Consider the following 19,992-nt stretch of genomic DNA (forward strand, 5'->3'; position numbering starts at 1 on the left):
CTACCAAGACCATGTATGCCATCCAGTGGCAAAAATGTCTTCTTCCTCTTTTTGCTTTCCTCTCACAAGTCCTTCTCTTTATTTTGACCCTTGCCCAACAGGTCTCTGCTTTAGGTACTCTTAAAGGGTATCTTTCGGCCCAGTCTGCTTTCTTGAGGGTGCCAGACCACCCTCTTTATTTAAATCCCCTATTGTAAATCGATTTCTTAGAGAGCTTGTACACATGTTACCACCTGCCCCATTCATAATTCTTCAGTGGGACCTTAATTTGGTTCTCACCTTCCTTGTGTGTGCTCCCTTGGAACCTTTGCACAACTGCCCCCTCTGGCTGCTTACCATCAAAACAGCCTTTTTGGTGGCAGTTAATTTTGGCAGGAGAGTGAGCGAATATCAGGCTCTGTCATCCAAGCCTCTTTACCGGACTATCTTCCCTGATAAGTTGGTGCTTCGCACTAGGGCCTCTTTCTTACTAAAAGTAGTAACACCATTCCACATGGGGCAATCTGTCACTTTTTTGCCCATTTTCTATGCTATGCTCATCCGCACCCCTTTGACGTATGGGCATTGTGAATTTCGTCAGCCTCTGCTGAGATCACCCCTGTCCATTTGAGTATGTGGATAATTGTCAACGTGCAGACAACGTGCAGGCCATCAAGGACACCAGGCTTCTCTTTACCCTTCCCTGCAGCAGCAGCAGGTAAGCCAGTTTAGCTTGCCCTTCGTGGAACACAACCACCTAGCAGGAGGTAGAATCTAGCATTTTTTTCCAGGATGAAGATCCATCACGTCTAACAGATGGGTTCCCAAAACAGTTCAGCTGGTTTTACACTACCCTTTCTTTGTGCTACGCTGAATCTTCCCCCCATGTCAGGAAGAATCTCAGGGGTACACTTGTCTATTCTATTGCAAGACGTGCAGGTTTTACTCTGCATAGGAGCTATTCTGAGGCCTCTGCGTTCAGAAGTAGGACAGAATCCCTAATGCTTCTGTTTCCTCGTGCTGACAAAAGATGGGAGTCCTTCGGTATATCTTAGATCTTTGTCCTGGGAACACCTTCCTCATAAAGGACTTAATTCTAAATGCTCGTGTTAGCCCAGATTTTATCTAACCTTGGACTTGCAGGACATGTATTTTTATATACTCGCCCTGCGGTCCCACAGACAATACCTGCAGTTCAAGGCTGGATAGGAGCATTTTCAGTTTGCCATGAACCTCTTTTTTCCTCAACAGTGCTTCAGGGGTGTTCATGAAAGTGATTGCGGTGGTCGATCCCACCTTTCCCCAACCTCGACGATTGGCTGCTGAAGACAGGCTCACTTCAGTCGGTTGTAGACCACTTCTTGACATCGTTGTGGTTCTAAATCATTGAGCCCAAATCTCACCTGACAACTTTGCGGAGGCTCCCCTTCATCAAAGCTTTCCTGGATACAGTTCACTTCGGAGCCTTCCTTCACTTACAACATGTACAGGACATTAATGCTATGTTCCCAATGTTGCAGCCTCAGTCCTGAATCTCAGGGAGAGTGGTTCTGAGGCTTCTTGGATTTCTCGCATTCTCGTTGTCAACCATGCCAGATGGGCTATGCAAGCACTGTAATGGAATCTGAAGTTCCAGCTGGCCCAACATCCAAGGAACCTGCCCCATGCTATCCTAATTTCAGGAGAAACTTTCATCGATCTGCAAAGGTATCTTCTCAATCACATTGGTCCAGCAGCAGTACCTGGCCCTTTCCCTCTCATTGTCAGTGCTGAAGGATACGTCACTGCTGGGTTGGGGAGGTCTTCTGGGAGAGGTAGATAGCAGGTCTTCTCAGAAGCCTGGCAACATATCAATCTGCTGGAGCCGTGGGCCATTTACTTGGCAATGTAGGCATTCCTGCCATCGACCTAGGGGGAGCTGATGTGGGGTTTCACGGACAACACCACCACCATATGGTACCGCAACAAGCAGAGCCAAGAAGGGGTCATGGGTCCTGTGCCGAGAGGCTGGAGAATCGGGATATTTCCCTGATAGTGAATTATGTGATGGAATCTTTGAAGTCCAGGATGAGCAAGCTTATTCAGTGGACTGTGGCCAATCACAAACGCACATCACCTAGTCCTGCCCGCATCTGGGGTTGAAAGTTACAATTCTGACGTGCCCTTGTTTTGCTTGGAGGGAGCAGTCCGTATAAAACCGAAATAGGCGCACAGTTGTTTACTCAGTTAAAATCAGCACAGGAGTTAAAATCAGTCAGTTAAAATTAACCAGTCAGTATGGTGCATGAATACTAGTGCTCCTGAGGACGCGCTATTACATGTGACTCTTCATTTCAGTAAGGTGACATGTGTTAGTCTAACGTCCGATGCGTAGTACTTGGCAGGGCCGGGGCGGCACCCTGACCAAGTGGTGTGGAAGCAGCTATGGCCCATGCTGTCAACGGCAACCTGGTGGTAAGTTCTGGGTGACAGGGGGAATTAGGAGGAATGATACAGGATAATGTGCTGGGCAAGTATGACTTGATATAATGGTGGAGTGTATCGCCGTGGAGTCGTGTGTGATAGAAAGGTTGAATGTGTTACTGTTAACGGTGTGCCTCCTTCGCCTGTTTCACTGCCTTTGTTAGGTCGCTTGTGGGTTAGAATATATGCTTTCTAGGGAGGGCAAGTCAGCATATTGACAGAGCCGAGCCAAACATCCTGGTTGAGTGTAGGGATTCCACGTTGAGAAACATACCGGCCGTTTGTACAGGGTTCTTGAGAGGCCAAAGTTTGTCCCTGTGTAGCTGCTACTGAGCCACGGAAAAATGCTTGGGCCGGCGTTTGCTGAGGGATTCGTTTCAGTGAAGCTGCCTGTATCAATTGCCGCTACTCAAAGGTTGCAGTGCAAAGTAAGTAGTGCCTCGGTGTGGTATCCCTCGTTCACTGCTGGAAAATGTGTTTTAAATGATTAATAGCACAAGAGTGCAGTGTGCCAGCCCAAATAATTTCAGCACCAGCTGCATTAAGTCAGTAGAGCCGCCTGTTCAGTGACAGTGGTGTGTAACTCTGTGACAGCCGCTGGCTCTGCGGCACTATTGATTACACATTTGTTTACCAATACGATCAGGTTAGCTGGGTTAGTGCCCTTCCATTTCTTATGATTGCTTTGCATTGAATTTAAGTGTCACTCATAGTTGTTGAAATGTCACTCATAATTACTCTGAAATTATGAAAATGTCACGCATAGTAATTTGAAACCTAGGCAGCTATATGCACACAACCCTCTAACTTCCCCTACTGAGGAGTTACTAAAGGTCAGCCTCCAGCTAAAGGAAGAATGAAGACTACTGAAAAGAAAATGGCCACATAGGCTCAATTAGTTGGCTTTGTGTTGTTTTCAGTGCTGCTTTCAGAAATTTGTGATGAGTGACAAACAACGTTGTCACGGTCCTGTCATTTATTATGATGTTTGGGCCATGGCTGTCCATAACAGAGCAACTGGCTGGTACAGTGATAAATATTTCAGATGTGTCAACCCCAGACAAATTCCCCTTTAAGTAGTTGATTCTCTTGGGATTCACTGTTAATTTCACCAAATTACATCTACAGAGAATACAGCATTTCTTTGGGACAACCCTGAATTTGGGTGGAATGAGATTTTTTTACACAACCCAGCACATTAACCTACTGAAGCTCAGACCAGCTGGATTATCTCTAGAGGCATTCAAACACACTTACACATCCTCGTGGTCTGTATCCTCACAAGCAGCACTATAGATGCAGGGTGGCACACACTTAGAGTTTAGCCGTTTACTACACAATATATGCTATTTGCTGTTCAACTAACATGTATTCCGAAGCAGGCGGGCAGTACTAGATAACAATCTGGGTAACAATACATAAAAATAGAAGAAAATAATATGATTCTGCAGTCATACTGCCAAGAGTGGAGCGCGCCCATCACGGGTCTGTTTACCACAAAGGAAAATCCTTCTATGGATGTATCCACTTTCCCAGTTCAGAAGTAAGTTACTGTGCACAGACTGTGATTTGTGATATTTTTTGTTCTATCCCGCACCACAGCTCCTTTGTTGCCTAGAGTGTAAGATGTGCTAGACATCGATGGCAAATAACCTTAATGGCATTAAGGATTCCCCCAAGTACCTTTTTAAGTCTCTCTATTCATCAACTTTTGGTGACTGTTTAAACGTAAATTTTTTAAAGGTGAATCTCAAGAAAAATAATGTGGTAATGTCCAATTTCGATAACCCACCCCAATCCCGCGTCTCTTTAAGATAAATAAATAAATTAATTAATGATACTCAGATTTGTACAACGCGGCTAATCACCTGTGAGGGCATCCAGGCGCTGTCAATAGGCACAGGGGAATGGAAGTGATTTGGGCAGAATCACAAGATGTTGAGCTGACACCGATACTCCAACCTGGATCCCCATCTCCAAAGTCGGCCGCTCTAGCCGTTACGCCAGTCTCAATGGCCATTTACCTTCTATCTGCAAAGACAATAAAAATGTCTTAAGACTGATGAGTGATCTAACACTGTAATTGGAAAAGCAAGCTACTACTGTTTCCAGAGCACCCCTCCCCAAACTAATAATGTTTTCATTTTAGCTCTGTCGGGTGCCATCTTGCTTGTTGTCCAGAAATTGGATAAATTGAAACTGGCAAGTTTATACTTGAGAAAGACACCAGAGTGGACAGTCAGTCAAAACCTTTATTCAATTCCGGATGAATCATAAAAGTTCACAAGAAAAACAAACAATCGTAAAATAAGACAATATTTACAAAATAGTATAAAACATATCTTTAGAGACAGTCAAACACCTAATTGCATACTTTTGCATTGCCTATCCTTTCCTTATTATAAAAACATTTGTTATAAAACCAAGCACAGAGCTGCAAATGGAAGCATTTGCTAAAGAGTGTAAATAATTGACACCCTCTTTATGGGAGCGGAAACAGTTTTCATTTAAAATTGGTTTGAGAAAGCGCACCCTGGGGTCTTTATATAATGTGCAAAAATAACATAAGGTGCACAGTATTTTGTTGGACTGTGTTATTACAAGGACAGAGTGGTACCCTCTCACACCACCCCACCCGTTTTGGAAAAGCCACAAGAAAGTGCAGTGTGCCCAAGCGAAGTCTTGTCATTAAAACACGTGCATTGCCCTGCAAGCTAAAAGACAAATAAAATTGTTGCTGTTTTTAAAAAAGGGGGGGTCCGGTCTATCTGTAGGCCTGGATGATATATTCAGCTCCGATCCAAAAGCTTCTTTTATGGACATTTTCATGTTTGGCGGTATACTCTCGGGCTTATCATAAAAATATTCTAATCCTATGTTATAAAAAGTTTGTTTAACGTAGCTTATCCAGGGGACCGCCATTGCATTATCTAAATTCATGCAATCTTTTAAAATAAGTTGGGAAAAATTAAGTTCCTCTGAGGACCACATTTTCCCCCATAATAGCAGGGGTGCCATATGTATTCTGTCTGTAATATAATCCATGCCCACCTCGGAGTGGCAAAATGATGTAGGGGAGCTGGACGGGATAAATAAGAATTTCTTCAAGAATGTGTTCTCAATTATTTGAATCTGGGTACTCTTTTGATATCCCCACACTCCTGCACCGTAAGTTGCTCCTGACAGACATTTAGATTTGTACAGGGTTATCAGCTCTGCAACAGGCTTATAGCCAAGTTTGGGCACAAATCGAAACAACTCCTCAATGACTCTTGAAGTTTGTTGCACCCGGGATACTAAAAGTTGATCCCAGTTTAGGTTAGAGTTAAAAACATTCCCCAAATAGCTAAAATGTTTTACCTTCTTAATAACTGTCCCATTCACTGTGTATTTTTGTTAATTTTGGCCCACATACCATGACAAAGGATTTCTTATAATTCACCTTCAGGTCTAGTGACGTCATATATTCAGTAAAAGCATCCAAACATCCCTGAAGGCTATTGGCTATTGGCGGTCAAGGCCATCAGGACCGTGTCGTCAGCATATGACAATAAAGGTACTTGGGCACCTGCTATTTTTGGGAAATCCAGGTGTTTGTTTGACAGGAACTGCTCCAGCCCATTTGTATAAACCAAAAATAAAGATGGGGCTAGAATGCAGCCTTGCCGGACCCTTCTGTCGAAGCGATGGGCTTGGTCTTTTCTCCCCCTGAGCCATAGCAGATAACTACAGAGGTGGAAGCATGTAGGAGAACCCCCAACCCTGGTATTATATTTTAAATTCCGGGTATTTTGTTTTTCCAGACCAATCACTATAAAACTATACGGGCTTCTAGTATGGTTGTCATGCGACTCCTACACCTTGTAGTCCTTAGTCTTGTGTAACATTTTCTATACAGTGATTTACACACATATTGATTGCCTCTGTGTAATGTGTGTGATGTAAAGTGCTCTGACACCCTACAATGGTATGAGTGATGCTGTAAATCAAATTAAATGCATCTGAGAAAGAGTAGTAATGGAGACGTGGGGGGGGCACTGTTAAAGGGTGGTAGTGAGGGAATCCATGGCAGAGGTGGTCGTTGGGGGGGGGGCACTAACAAACATTAATGCACAGGACACCACCAATGCTACGGCTGGCCCTGCCCTTGAGGCCAGTCTGCCTCGCCCATAGGTACCTCCATTGGCCTTGCTTCAGCAGTAGTAGCTGCAACTCACCAGGGATTGACAATGCAGGATTTGAACGCACACCAAATTAAGTTCTCAAACTTCACAGTCTCCCTGCTTCATTTACAATCACTTTTAAAATGTGCTGCCTGCTGTGGGGCAACAGGAATTAATTATGCAGCAAAGGATGACACAATGATGCCATAGTGTTGACTAAATTATGCATTAAAAATAAGGCTGCAGCGTAATGAAGTATATTTTCAGATATTTTATTATTTCGACGTGTGTACACATGCTAACAGTCTCTGGAAAGATTTTGCCTTATGAGTACCAGTGTAACATAAAAACGCAGCAGTGAGAAAGGTGACCAGTCAACCTTTGCAATAGGCCATCGACTCCGCAGCAACACAAGTCACATTTTTTATTAACTTTTGATATGTTTGAGCTACAAACAATTTATTAGTTTAAATGGTCAGATCATGCAGCAGATCTTGCATTATGAGGCAACTATGACAGAGCCATAATTTTAGAGAAAACATTTGTAAACTAGGATATTTTACCATTCATGTTTGAACTGCTGTTGTGGAAAAAGGGAGAAGTGCTGATGACAGAAACTCCATGGCTCGGAGACAAATGGCTTGTGTTTCCACATTTTATCGTATTTGGTACATTCTGTGATTAGAAGCATATCCCACTTTGTGAATATATTTGAATGTCAATAACTCATTATAACCTTAAATAATCATGTGTATCCATTGGTTGATTAAACTGGGCAGTGAAATGCCAAACAAATACTACAAATTGGGATGGCTGCGCATTCTGGCCACACCTCTGGCTCCACCCACAGATCCAATCCTTGGGTTATTCCCGCCCTCTGATTCTCCGCCCACTGTTCTCCTACTTTTTTCCCCCACTTCGACCACTGTGTAAGACTCTGCATCCCTGGACCTGTGATGTGCCGCCTCTGCGGGCGCAGCATGTGCCACACATTTATTGTGCAGTGCTTCCGCGTAAGGGAGCTGGCCATTATTGTATCCCTAAACATGTGCACGTTGTCAGTTTGACATTGACTACACGTAGAGGGACTCTAAGTTTCTTTTAAAAAATATAGCTAACATTTGGACCTATACATTTTATTTTGTATAAATTAATTGAATGTGTGTAAAATTTTGCAATGCCCGGGGAATTCTAGTAAAGACAGCACACCTTGGCGAATCACTAGCGTGTATGATTGCTGTATTATTTATTACTGACTTTGACGTTGTGCTTTAACTTTGGATAACAGTTATAATGAATTCTAGCGCCAAGAAGCCAATATTGGTAAATATGTGCGTTACAAATAATCCCTAACATACACTGTGCATACAGTATATTTAATCTGGTGCTTTAATCATAGGCTATTTTAAAGTATTCGGTGCTGAACACAGCCTTGACTGTTGTTGGATCGAGGACCCGGAAGTCTGCACACCTAGCAGACAGAGATAAAGGAGCTTGTCAGAAAGTTTAGCATTTTCCCTACAGGCGGTGTTTGTTGGCCTGTGGCAGGGTCAGTCACATCTCCTGAATTCCTGTCATTTATTTGAGTCTACCCCAGTTCTGCGCCCCATTGTTTCTTGTGCCCCACCTGGCACACATCATGTCCGAGGATGGTGATGATGTTAGCATTTTGCCCCCCCCTGGAAAAAAGTCTGCGGATTCCCATGTCCCCATTACCCAACATGTGGCATCTATAAGGGAAATCGGCCTGTAACAGGTCGGATTGTTTCTATTTCCCTTTTTAAATAGCGGCACTACTACGGCTTTCTTCCTAGACTGTGGGGTCTGGCCTGTTATTACAGCTCTGAAAACATTTAATAGTACGGGGCCCCAGAGTCCCGGATCTCTTTTAAAGAGGTCCAAAGGTACCCCGTCTGGGCCTGGAGCTTTAGAGACAATTCCCTTTCTAAGGGCCTCCTCCACTTCATGTAAAGTTAGGGATACACTTAATTGCCAGGCTAATTCAGGATTTAAAAATATATCTGACTGACTGACCAGTGGACTGATATCGTTTGGGTTAAAAATCTTCGAAAAATGGGACTCCCAAACTAAACCAGTTATATTTGTTTCCACGTTCCTGCTTACAGCCGTGAAAAGTGGACGATTTATCACCTCCCAGAAGGACCTAGAATCTCGTAGCATTCTTGCTTTTTTTAAGTCTTCTCAGTCCTGGCGTCTCAGTTCTTCTTTTCTACGCTCTATTGTATTTAAGACTGTCTAACTTCCTTAATCAAGGACATGTCCTGTGGTACTGTACTTAATGCTATTTTAAAGCTCTATTTGTCGCTGAGCGCTCCAAATCAAACCATTTATATTCGGGGTGATTCATTATTTTTACAGTCGATACAATAGTATAGAATAGAATATCTTTATTCGATTGTTTACATGATACAATCATAAAAGAGCATTTCATACACATTAATCCATACAATGATAAAAATAGTGAGAGTAGTATTACAGCAAGACATTCACAAGCATATACACAGTAATATGGTTAAAAAGGCTAAAATACATTAAAAGTGAGAGTGCAATCAGCAGCTGAGTTGGTTACCCTTCCATGCTTTTTCTATATTTAACTGCGAGTTTTAAAAAATTACATACAAACATAGTACATTCGCTGTTTAGCATTTGAAGGTGACACAAAGCAGGTCTGTATTGTGCAAAATTCAGGTGCTTAAGTAAAGGTTTTAAAAACAGGTTTCGGGGGAGTGTATAAAACTGGCAAAAAAATAAAAAGTGTGCCAGATCTTGCGGAGACTTCGATACAATAGTACATTTCTGTTTAGGCGGAATCTTCTGATAGCTGGGTGGTTCACTTGTGGTAAGGTTTTAAAAGTCTGTTTCAGACCTGCCCACAAACCATTCCACTGTAATGATGTAAGATAGCTCCTGGCATCCCCCTAATGCCAAATGTTTTGCCATTGTCTTTGAAATGTTTTTCTGACACAGAAGAAAATTCAGCCTGCTATACCATATTTGGACTGCATACATAACAGTTAATGCAAAGAGGTAGCCGAGTTACCTATACAGTTATGGAAAATGTGTAATCTAATAGAAAAATCAGTGTAATCGAACTAAATTATTTTGCCCATTTTTACCATCAATCTCTATGCAAATGCTTTTAGGTAAACAATTTACTGAAGTATGCTTTTTCAACCTGCTTGTGGTTAAATGCTTTCATATTAGTACATGTATTTGTTTTTTGGTTTACAGGGAGCTCTTGTGAGTGCCTTGGCTGATGACACTTTACACCTGTGGAATTTACGTCAGAAAAGACCTGCCATACTTCATTCCCTGAAATTTAGCCGAGAAAGGTAATGCGGCATTTATATGTTTTATTGAGGAGCTAAACAACTTTGTAACTTTGTGATGAGCTGTTCGTTGAATGAAAGAGGAGAAGCAGCTGTAGTCGAGATTTTCTTCCATGCAGCCATTTCTATACCCCAAGCCCAACATTACTGTTTTCCACTGGCTGGATGTGCAAGAATGGTACCAGACTTGACCTCACAATGTAGTTGTAGATGAAAGAAAATGGATTTAGTGAGGTGAGTGAGGATGTTTTCTCTTAAGATATAATAAATGAAGATTACATTGTTTATAACAGCCTTTCAGGTGACAAGCACATATTCAGGGTCTACTAAATGAAATGTATAACAGGTGCTGAAAAGTATCAGAAACTACCCAAAGCGCTGCTTTGCAGATATTAATGAAGCAAACCGTACCACATGAAGCCCATTCAAAGGATCGAACAGTCTGTTGAACCTCCCAGCTGTCTGACTCATTTGAGAGGTGTTTTCCTTTGGCTTGGTCCTACTAATTGCAAGGTGATACTTATTGCGTTTTTTAAGTATGACTAATTTTTTACATGAACTAGTCAGATTTATGGATTTTTAAACAAATTTGAGTTAACTGTTTGAAAAGTATGAAAGCACATAAAAAGTAGCAAAACTCAAATGCATTGTGACAAACAACATCCTCCATTGACGTCCTGCATTGTTCTTGCCAGACAGATAACCATTTATTTCCCAGCATGAGATTAAACCGGAAGCTGCATTAAGGAAAGGGCCACGGTAAATAACTAATTACAGTGAAGATATTCAACTTCCCCTGGGTTGGTTGAGGTAATCTGTCCGAGAGGATGGAAAATCTAGCAGAAATTAACCCATTGCCCTAGGGGGAAGCATGCTGTAGATGTTGTTGTTTTATTGACTGTTCTGACAAGGGACTTGTCACATGGTCGATTATCTGTAAAATCATGCCCAACTGGAGAAGGTGAGAGCAAGTGACTGAATGCAAAACCGACTGTTGCACTTGGCTGGTTAAAACCTGAAGAACCGTTATGTGAAACAACCTGCGGAGCCGCAGACATTTGGAATTAATGATATTTCTGTCTGATCTATATTATGTTGGACCATGTGTTTATCTGATGACCTTTGTGTGTATTAGGTCTAAAACAAATGTTGCAGTTTAAGTGAGTACATGATCTTATATTTCATAGCGAGGGTTATGTTTGGAGATAGAAAAAATTCCTCTGATCCCTCCGTGCTGCCCCCACAGCAGGAACAACAACCACCACAATTACCAGCTATGTAAGGACAATAACAGCAACCACAGTGGTTACCCCTGTACCCTGTCCCCTGCATGGTAAACTAATATTCATCCTTGCAGTGAGTTACCGGACTGCATGCGAAAGGTATAACCGACTTTTTTTATTTGGTTACCGCACACACGAAATCCTGTGTCCACACGGAGGCCTAGGCCCAGAATCGACCACGAGACCCAGGCCTGGCTGTGTGGTCCCCAAAAGCTTACCCCGTAGTGAACACAAGACGACTTACTGTCTTTGTCACTGTTTCCCAAACTTTTTAGAACCACAGCCCGGTTTTCAGAACAGCAAACTTTTGGGACCCACCTACATTGAAAGGAAATGAGACGGCAGTTTTTGAATGTGTCTGAAGCATCTTTTGCCAGCGCATTGTCATTTACAGACAGTACTGTTTGCATTGAAGTGGCCATTACATGTGCACAGACCTAAGTTTTAAGTCCGACAACCACATCTGCAGCATTAGAGGAAACGTTTACATGGGATGAGTTCTTTCTTACCCGAAGCGGATTTCAAAACCCTGGTGCAGTTATTAGTGTTATTAAGCGGGGACTACATCCATAAACTACATCTCGCTGCGCTGAAGGCCGCTCTACATGATTGCAGCAAGGTGCATCACAGGAGTAAAATGCTTTGAACACATCAGCCGTGAATTCCCTGAATTGGCTTCCAATAGAAGCTAGAAGCACTTTCAGAATAGCCTGCACAACTTTCAAGACTTTATACACTGGCACACCAAGATACCTCACTGAAAAGCTGCTAGTTGCTGAATCCGTGCGCCTCGAAAGATCTTCCAAGGTTTCCTTCTCCTGCGTATTTTTGGATAAAGCCCAGAACATATGGTGCAGGCTCCTCCCGTAAATAGGCCTTAGATTGGGAGCTGAAACAACTAATGCTCCAGCGTTATGTCGGTTAATAATAATAATAATAAAACCATTTATAAAGCGCCTGGTTACTCAAAAAACAGTGTGCCCCCGCGCTGAATACTGCAAAGAAGCTCAAAGGAAGGAACACGGGTAAGCAAAACATGGGCAGGAGAAGGGATAGGTATTAAGTGCGTGGGAAAAGAAAAGTTTTAAGTTTTCCCCGAAACCTGGTTTCAGAGGGTTCCATGCGGAGTTCGAGCGGGAGCTCGTTCCAACACTTGGCAGCCAGGATGATAAACTCCTGCCCTGATACAATTCTGAGAGCAAAATCACAAACCTCTAACAAGTTATTTATTGTTTTCCTTCTATGAACACATACGTAGTTCCTGTCGTACTTTGGCTCCTGTCCTACTGTGATGTTTAAAACAAATATTTAGAATTACATATTTTCCTGCAACTATTGTATTGTACATACTTCACATAAAGCACTCTGACACTACAGAGTATGGCATATGCTAAACAAAACTGTATACATAAAGTACATAAGCATTGTCTAAGACAAAAGTAATATTTTTTCATGGAGAACAAAATGTGTATTTGGACATTAATGGTGCCAGAATACCAAAAATAATTAAACGAGAGGTTCTGCAACCTCCTGCGGTTGACAGCCATAGAACGACCTCTGCTTCAAAGAAAAGCAAAAACAAGTTGAAGCAAAGATGCATTTTACGCACATGTAAGCATACACATCAGATAAAAGGGGATAAGCCTCATGTCACTCCAAAGGAGCTAATGTATTACATCTTTACACCTCTGGAGCATACCAGCTTAGAAACTATAATGCTGCAGGTAAAGTCTGGATCCCCTAGTGACCCAGCCCCAGCTCGCTTCCTAAAAACAATCACGCCCACCATCCTCCCTACTATCCAGAATCTGATTAACAACTCTCTCTCAACAGGACTTGTCCCCCCGAAGTGGAAACAGGCCACAGTCAAAGCCCTCGTGAAAAAACCTAACTTAGATCAGATGAATCCAGGAAACTACCGTCCGATCTCCCTGCTACCATGGATCACAAAAATTGCAGAAAAACATGTAAATAAATGCATCACTGAATTCCTGGAAGCAAACAACTCCCTGGATATCTCACAGACTGGGTTCCGTCCTATGCATGGAACTGAAACTGCATTACTAGCAGTAACAGAGGGAGCTAGAAGGATTGTGGATGAGGGTGGCACTGCGGCCATTATTTTACTGGACCTCAGTGCCGCCTTCGACACTGTGAATCATGACATCTTATGTGACAGAATGTCAGAACTAGGAATAACCTCCACTGCAGCAGCCTGGCTACACTCCTTTCTTTCTGACCGCTCCTTCCGAGTCTGCGAGGGCAGGATCACATCGCCCAGTAAACCGCTCAGTTGTGGGGTTCCTCAGGGCTCGTCCCTGAGCCCCACACTGTTTAATATTTACATGCTCCCCCTTGCAGAAATAATTCGCCCTTTTGGCGTTCAAGTCGTGTCTTACGCCGACGACACGCAATTGATAGTTACCCTTACCCATCCCTCCTCCTACTCCAGTGATCTCAGAGGCTGCATGGAAGCAGTCTGTTTCTGGATGAGCCAGTCTTACCTAAAGCTCAATGGCGATAAAACTGAGCTAATGGTGCTGGGCAGCTCCCCACAAAAATCTATTGACTCACTGTGGCCGCCAGCACTAGGCCCTGCTCCCGTAGCCAGAGATTTCATCAAGAGCCTGGGCATTTGGCTGGATAACGCACTAACCTTCGGCCACCAGGCAATCAAATTAGCAGCTACCTGCATGAGCATAATTAGACTCATATGAAAGATCCTACCACTCCTTCCTTTCAAGGCCAGACAAATGATGGTCCAGGGTCTAATCCTCTCCCGGCTGGACTTCGGAAACGCCCTATATTTAGGAGCCCCCGAATCCACCCTGAAAAAACTGCAGGTTATTCAAAACTGCGCTGCTCGAACTCTTCTGCGCATCCCCCGTCGGCAATCAGTGAAAACCGAACTCTGAGCCCTGCACTGGCTACCTGTAAAAGACAGAGTCAGCTTCAAAAGCATGTGTATCGCCCACCGTGCTTACTGGAGAAAGGGAGCAATCCTCAATCATACTCTGATTACCCCCTATCACCCCAACAGACAGCTAAGGTCGACTCTCGCCTTTCAAGTCACCACTCCCAGGTTTAAAAGAGAAAGAAGTGGAGGAAGAATGTTCTCAACAAATGCAGCAAGGCTTTGGAACTAACTTCCTCTTTCCATCCGGTCGGAACCTAACATCTTGCCCTTCCGGAAAAAATTAAAAACCTTCCTCTTTAACAGATAACCGCGACCTGCCTGACCCTCCTGTACTTCGGCTTGAGCGCTGGGACGCCTGCGGGTAAATATCGCGCTATATAAAAACGTATTCCATTCCATTCCATTCCATTGTTCTGCATTCTGTACATCAAGTGTTCTTTTTGCATCTGCCACCCGAGTGGGACGGGTATGCCCAGACGTGGGTCCCGTGCTCTCCATGCCACTGGAGTCAAGCTATCCTCGCTGATGAGGGCTGAAAGCCGAAATTGGTTCTAGGATGCTTGTTTCTACTCCAGGGAGGACCTGGCCTGTCAGTTTGGGTTGGACTGTTCCCATTGGGCGCAGGGTCAAGACTGACTTGCATATGGCTGGGTCCAAACTGGAATGGCATGGTGAGGAAAAAAACCATGGATTTAGGCCCAGATCTCTGTACTGGGTGAACGTATGACATTGTTCTGCATTCTGTCCATCTATTGTTCTGTTTGCACTCCAAAGGAGCAATGCAGCTCTCTTCAGTATCCTAGATGAATGTCATATCTTTTTGCAGGACAATCACCTGGGACAGAAGACCATTACTCGGGACAGTGTGCTTCATAAAAATCACACTTCACAAAGTTTCTTACTGAAAACAGCGAATATGGATTTGTATTTGAATAGCCTACTTAGAGGACACATTTCATGGGACCCAGAGCATAGTTCCCAACAGTGGCGTGATGTAGAAAAAAAGCACGGTATCGGGAAGGGGAGACAATCCTAAAGCTATTGTGACACAAGGACAATATCGATGAAGACTGATTATATGTGCATCAGTGTAACACAGGTGAAGCAAATGAAATGGTTAGCATTGAAACATGATGTGACAGGGCACTAGTGAAATGTGTGTGCACAGGTGGAAGATCACTTTAGACCACTGAAAGTCATAAGGAAGTGAAGAAGTGCAAGGGAATTTTACAAGCAATTCACTAGTCTGGGATCTATGCAATGAGCATAGGAGGTTAGTCTTTAGTACTCTCCTGAACTTCATGTGCCCAGATTAGATTCGGAGGTACTTGACGCAGACGCCTAAATGAACCTTGACATTGAAAGGAAATAGTTAGATAACACTACAAGTTATTGGATTTCCGAAAGGTTTGTCAGGTAGGGTAGATGACTCGTAGCACAAAATTCCGAGGCTGCTTTCACTCAATGTATATCCTCTTCTTTCTGTCTTAGGTGCCCCTTCTTCTGTTTAAGCCCCTCTCACAATATCTGTGTGGGGTTCCCACTCTTCTGATGCTGCCCATCTTCCCTCTTCTTTTATTATGGGCCTATTATTGCCTCTTCTGTTTGTCTCTTTGAACTTGTATTCTCTATTCATCTGTCCTCTGTTGATATCCTCTCCTTTTGCTCCTCCACACTTTTACTGCTTTTGCTTTTTCTACTATTGTCCAGCCTTAATGTCCGGTTATCTGGACCTTCTCTCCTTACACCCAGTGTCTTTACTCTCTCTTCCTTCTTTTGCTGTTTGTATTTTTTTGTCTTAAACTTTGTCACTCCTAATGTCTTTCATCTACTTCTGTCTCACCTGATGTGCTTTGTCTTTTTATTTGTGTCTGTGTCACTGTCTTTTCGCTTTAGCTTTCTTAGTTTTTGTATCTCCTTTGTGTTTCTTTCTCGGTTAGTGTGTATCTGTCTCACCTCTTGTTTTTCTTTTACTGTCACCTCTTGCTCTGTTACTCCTGTTTGATATAACATTATATTGTACAGAATCTTAATTTAGGCATGCAAGCACTTGTGTGGTCTAAAAACACAATGCCACAAAGCAGTTGAGACTTACTAGATATATTACTTACATTTAAGTACATATTAGGAGCTTGGCTGGCAGACCAGCAAATCAGTAGTGGCTCCTCCGCTAAGGCGGAGGAATGTCGACCCATTACTCGTAGAGCAGTGAAAGAGCACAAAAAAAAATTATAATAGCTGAACGTTATCATTTTATTTTTGGTTGCTGCAGGGCTGGGTTAGAGCAGGGCGGGCTGGTGGCACAGGGAGGAGTTGTGGACTGTGCACACTAAGTTCACATGACTGCTTGTCTGACCGTTTTGGCCCGGCCAAGCAGTCATGCACACTTTGCATATTCCCCATCAGGCTGTTATGAACAGCCTGGAGAGGAATATGCACAGGCTCCCTGTGCTGATCGGAGCGCTGATCCAAGGAGCTCGGACCAATCACAACGCTGCATTGCAGTGTTGTGATTGGCTCAGGGGAGCCTGAGTGCCTGGGTGCTTCCTACAGCTTCTCCCGAACCGGACTGGAAAAGAGAAGTGGAGATGTAGAGGCGGTAGACATTTTTTAATGTTTTCACTCTCCCCCACCTCGCCACCCCTGTTCTGTGCCAGCCGCCTCTGGAGCAAATGTAAGTTTGATCTCATTAGTTGTAAATTATTCTTGCTCATATTATTAGGCGTATAATAATAGTTGTTCAAGCAAAAAACTTTTTACACAAAAACATAAAAATAGAAGAGCAGTGCAAGAAAAAGATACCCATAAACAAACACCTAATATTACAAAAAAGACTTATTCACTAAAGCAGTAGAAAAATTACATTAACAAAATAAACAAACAGGTGCTTGTACAGTTACACAACCAACAATACAAAAAAGACAATCGAAAGTGTAAACAATAAGAAATGGCAGAGGCAAAATATGCGAACGCAACTTAAGCTAACAATTGCAAAGACAGAAATTGCAATAGATGCTTCCTCTTTAATGTGTGCCAAAGATGAGCGTCAGCCTTCTAAAAAAACAGACGTATGAAATTTAATGGGGATGTGGCCAGTAGTTGTGTGGATATGAGTCAGATCCATCATTTCTGTAGACCACTGAAAATTGTCGCAGATTGTTAAGCAGTATCTAGGAAGTGTGTTGGTATTATTAAAATTGAAGGTAATCATCGTGCATGACCTGCTGCAGAGCAGGACTAACCACCTCCTCCAGGTAGCAAAGTGAAGAACTGAGTGAGAGTGCTGGAAGAAGCCCACAGCTGCAAAGCAAAGGTCTAAAGGGTTTCCATCCAACATTTGCCAGCACAACAGCAGTTGTATCGGAAGTGAGCATGCACAGGCAACAAAGAGAGGAATGCTGAAGCACCAGGAATTCACTTGCTAGTGTGCCTATCTGGGTACAATCAAGGCTGATTTTGATACTGTGGGAGGTGAAATTGTGGAGAAAGGTATCAACCTTCAGAAAAAATTGACTGTATGCCCCTCAGAGGCAGCAACAAATAGCACTTGCTATGAAAGACAAATGAAAACCTGCTAAACACCATTGAAGATCATTTGTCTGACAGAAAAATCCACTTGAGCGGCAAGAAGCAGGGGGTATTGTTAAAAGTGACCTGCAAACTTGCATGATTGGAAAGGGTTGTGCACAATATAATTAATAGAAAGCACATTGATGATGTTAGAAAAACCTAGACATTGCATAGGAAATGTCTTGAAGCATGTTCTTAGATCAACAATGTTAGGATGTTAACTTTGCCAAAAGGTAAAAAGGGAAAATGCGGAGCCCACAGAATTTTATCACAGGACCAGGAGTACTGCCAAGGATAATCACTTTGCACATTTTCAATTCGAGGGACATGGATCACACTATTGCAAGAAACCAAGAAAGTCCAATCCTTGTAGTAGGACAACCTAATCCTGCACCCCAGCACTACACCCAGTTACAGAAAGTTAGGCCCTCCTACGATGCTTTTAAAAAAGGAAGATGAGTACTATAGATGCCATATGTGCTGCTGTTTCAAGCTATAGTTAGACTGATGAAGGGAAGTTAAGGAGTATGCTTGGGAGTGGATTGAGTAAAGTGACATGAGAAGAATGAACCCAAAGGAGCAGAGAGTTCTTCCTGAAATACAGAAAAACAGAGATAACATAAGCAGTAAAAGGGATTCAAAGAGTGACAGAATTTAGATATCAAAAGTTTGAGTGCTGTGGAAACTGAATATATTGCATGAATGATCCTGGGTAAAAGAACACAGAGAAGTGAAAAGGTGCTCACTAGACGATGGGAAATGTGTAGTAAAAGGAATGTGGGTACATCTAATTATGGGGCTCTAAAGGTTCTGAAATTGGATGAATTCCTTCAGACAGTTTGAGACTTAACAACAGATGTATCAGCTGAAATACTTGTCATGGATTAGATTAAGAGTTTGTACACATACGCCCAAATCTGTACTTGGAATTTCACACCAAATTAGAAGGACGCGTGAATGGCAAAAAGGGGTCAAATGGACCATGATATTGACTGTTCCTGCTTAACCCTTTCGATGCTGATGACGAGCTCAGCTCGTCATGATGCACGGTTGAGCTGTGCTGATGACGAGCTGAGCTCGTCATGAACAATGTGCCTAACGAAAAGTCAGCACAGGAGGGGAAAACACCTAGCAGCCAAGGTGTTAAGGAGGCTTTCCATAACCTAGGGTGTGGTGGAGCAGCTCTTGTTCTTATGGACTTCTAAATTGCATTCAACACAGCATGTTATGACATCTTGTTGGTTTGTCTCAACAACAGTGTGTTGGAAGCCTTTAGTGTCTCTCTTACTTTCTTCAAGACTGCCGTTTACTGTGGGTCTTCCCACCTGTTCCGCTATTAAGACACTTGTATGAGGAGTGCCGCAGTGATCTTCCTGAGCCACACTTTAATTAAAGTATTCCTTGCTTCACGTATGTATTTGAGACATTCTTTTGACTTTGTAGTTTATACCTGTGTGGATGATCTCCAATTTATATGCTGAAAGCCCAGTACTCAGAGTTGCATGCACACTTCCAAAACTGCTTTATAGCAGATTCCTGGTTGATGAAATTGAATTTGTTGAAGCTCAACAGCAGTAAGACTAAGCTACATATCCATAACTAGCCATCTGACCTATGTTCTGATGCTTGGTTTATTGCTGTTAAATGTGCCACACAGGTGTCTTATTCATCAGTACCAAACTTTAATTGTGTCTCCCCAAATGTCCTGTCTTTAAAAACCACTAAGTTGTAAACTTCTAACCCTTGGATTCTTTTAACTGAAAACCCTTTAGAGAATTTCCCAGTGCTATCTTTGAATCAACGCAAAACAGTTATTTTACAACAGTTTCCCCTCGTTTTGATTATGGAAACACTTGGGCCTTCCTAAGTACGTCTGCCATACTCTAACTAATCCAAAATCTGACTAACTGCCTTACATTGGGAATGTTGCATTAGTCACCTAGCCAGGCTGCTATAACTCCATAAACATAAAATTATCTATTCAGAGTTTTGTGAAAAATCCCAAAGTCTTGCACTCCACAGGGTTGATTTAGGATTCTCTAAACACTACTCTGAAGAGAACTACCCTTTCTTTCCATCTGATCAGTTTCTGCAACCATTGTTTTAACAAGCATTGTCAAAAACAATGATCTGTTTTTTTTTTAAGGCGAAGTGTTTGATCACATTTAGGTGATATATTGTGTTGCCACCAGCTGTCCTTGAAATAAGATAAGATCATGAACCAACATCTTGGGCTACATCAATAGGACATGTGGGCATAGGGCCCC

At 42.7% G+C, this 19,992-nt stretch overlaps 1 protein-coding gene across 5 annotated transcripts in view; it reads left to right on the forward strand.

The window, feature by feature from the left end:
* Window positions 1–19,992, forward strand: part of STXBP5 (syntaxin binding protein 5) — a 1,242,391-nt gene that overhangs the window by 271,011 nt on the left and 951,388 nt on the right. For all 5 annotated transcript variants that reach the window (XM_086927454.1, XM_086927457.1, XM_086927456.1 and 2 more), the window contains exon 4: window positions 9,858–9,958. In XM_086927454.1, coding sequence (XP_086783580.1) covers window positions 9,858–9,958 — 101 coding nt within the window. The remainder of the gene's footprint in view (window positions 1–9,857; window positions 9,959–19,992) is intronic.

This window comes from Lissotriton vulgaris, chromosome 6 (genome assembly GCF_964263255.1).
Source record: "Lissotriton vulgaris chromosome 6, aLisVul1.2, whole genome shotgun sequence".
NCBI classification, from domain to species: Eukaryota; Metazoa; Chordata; class Amphibia; order Caudata; family Salamandridae; genus Lissotriton; species Lissotriton vulgaris.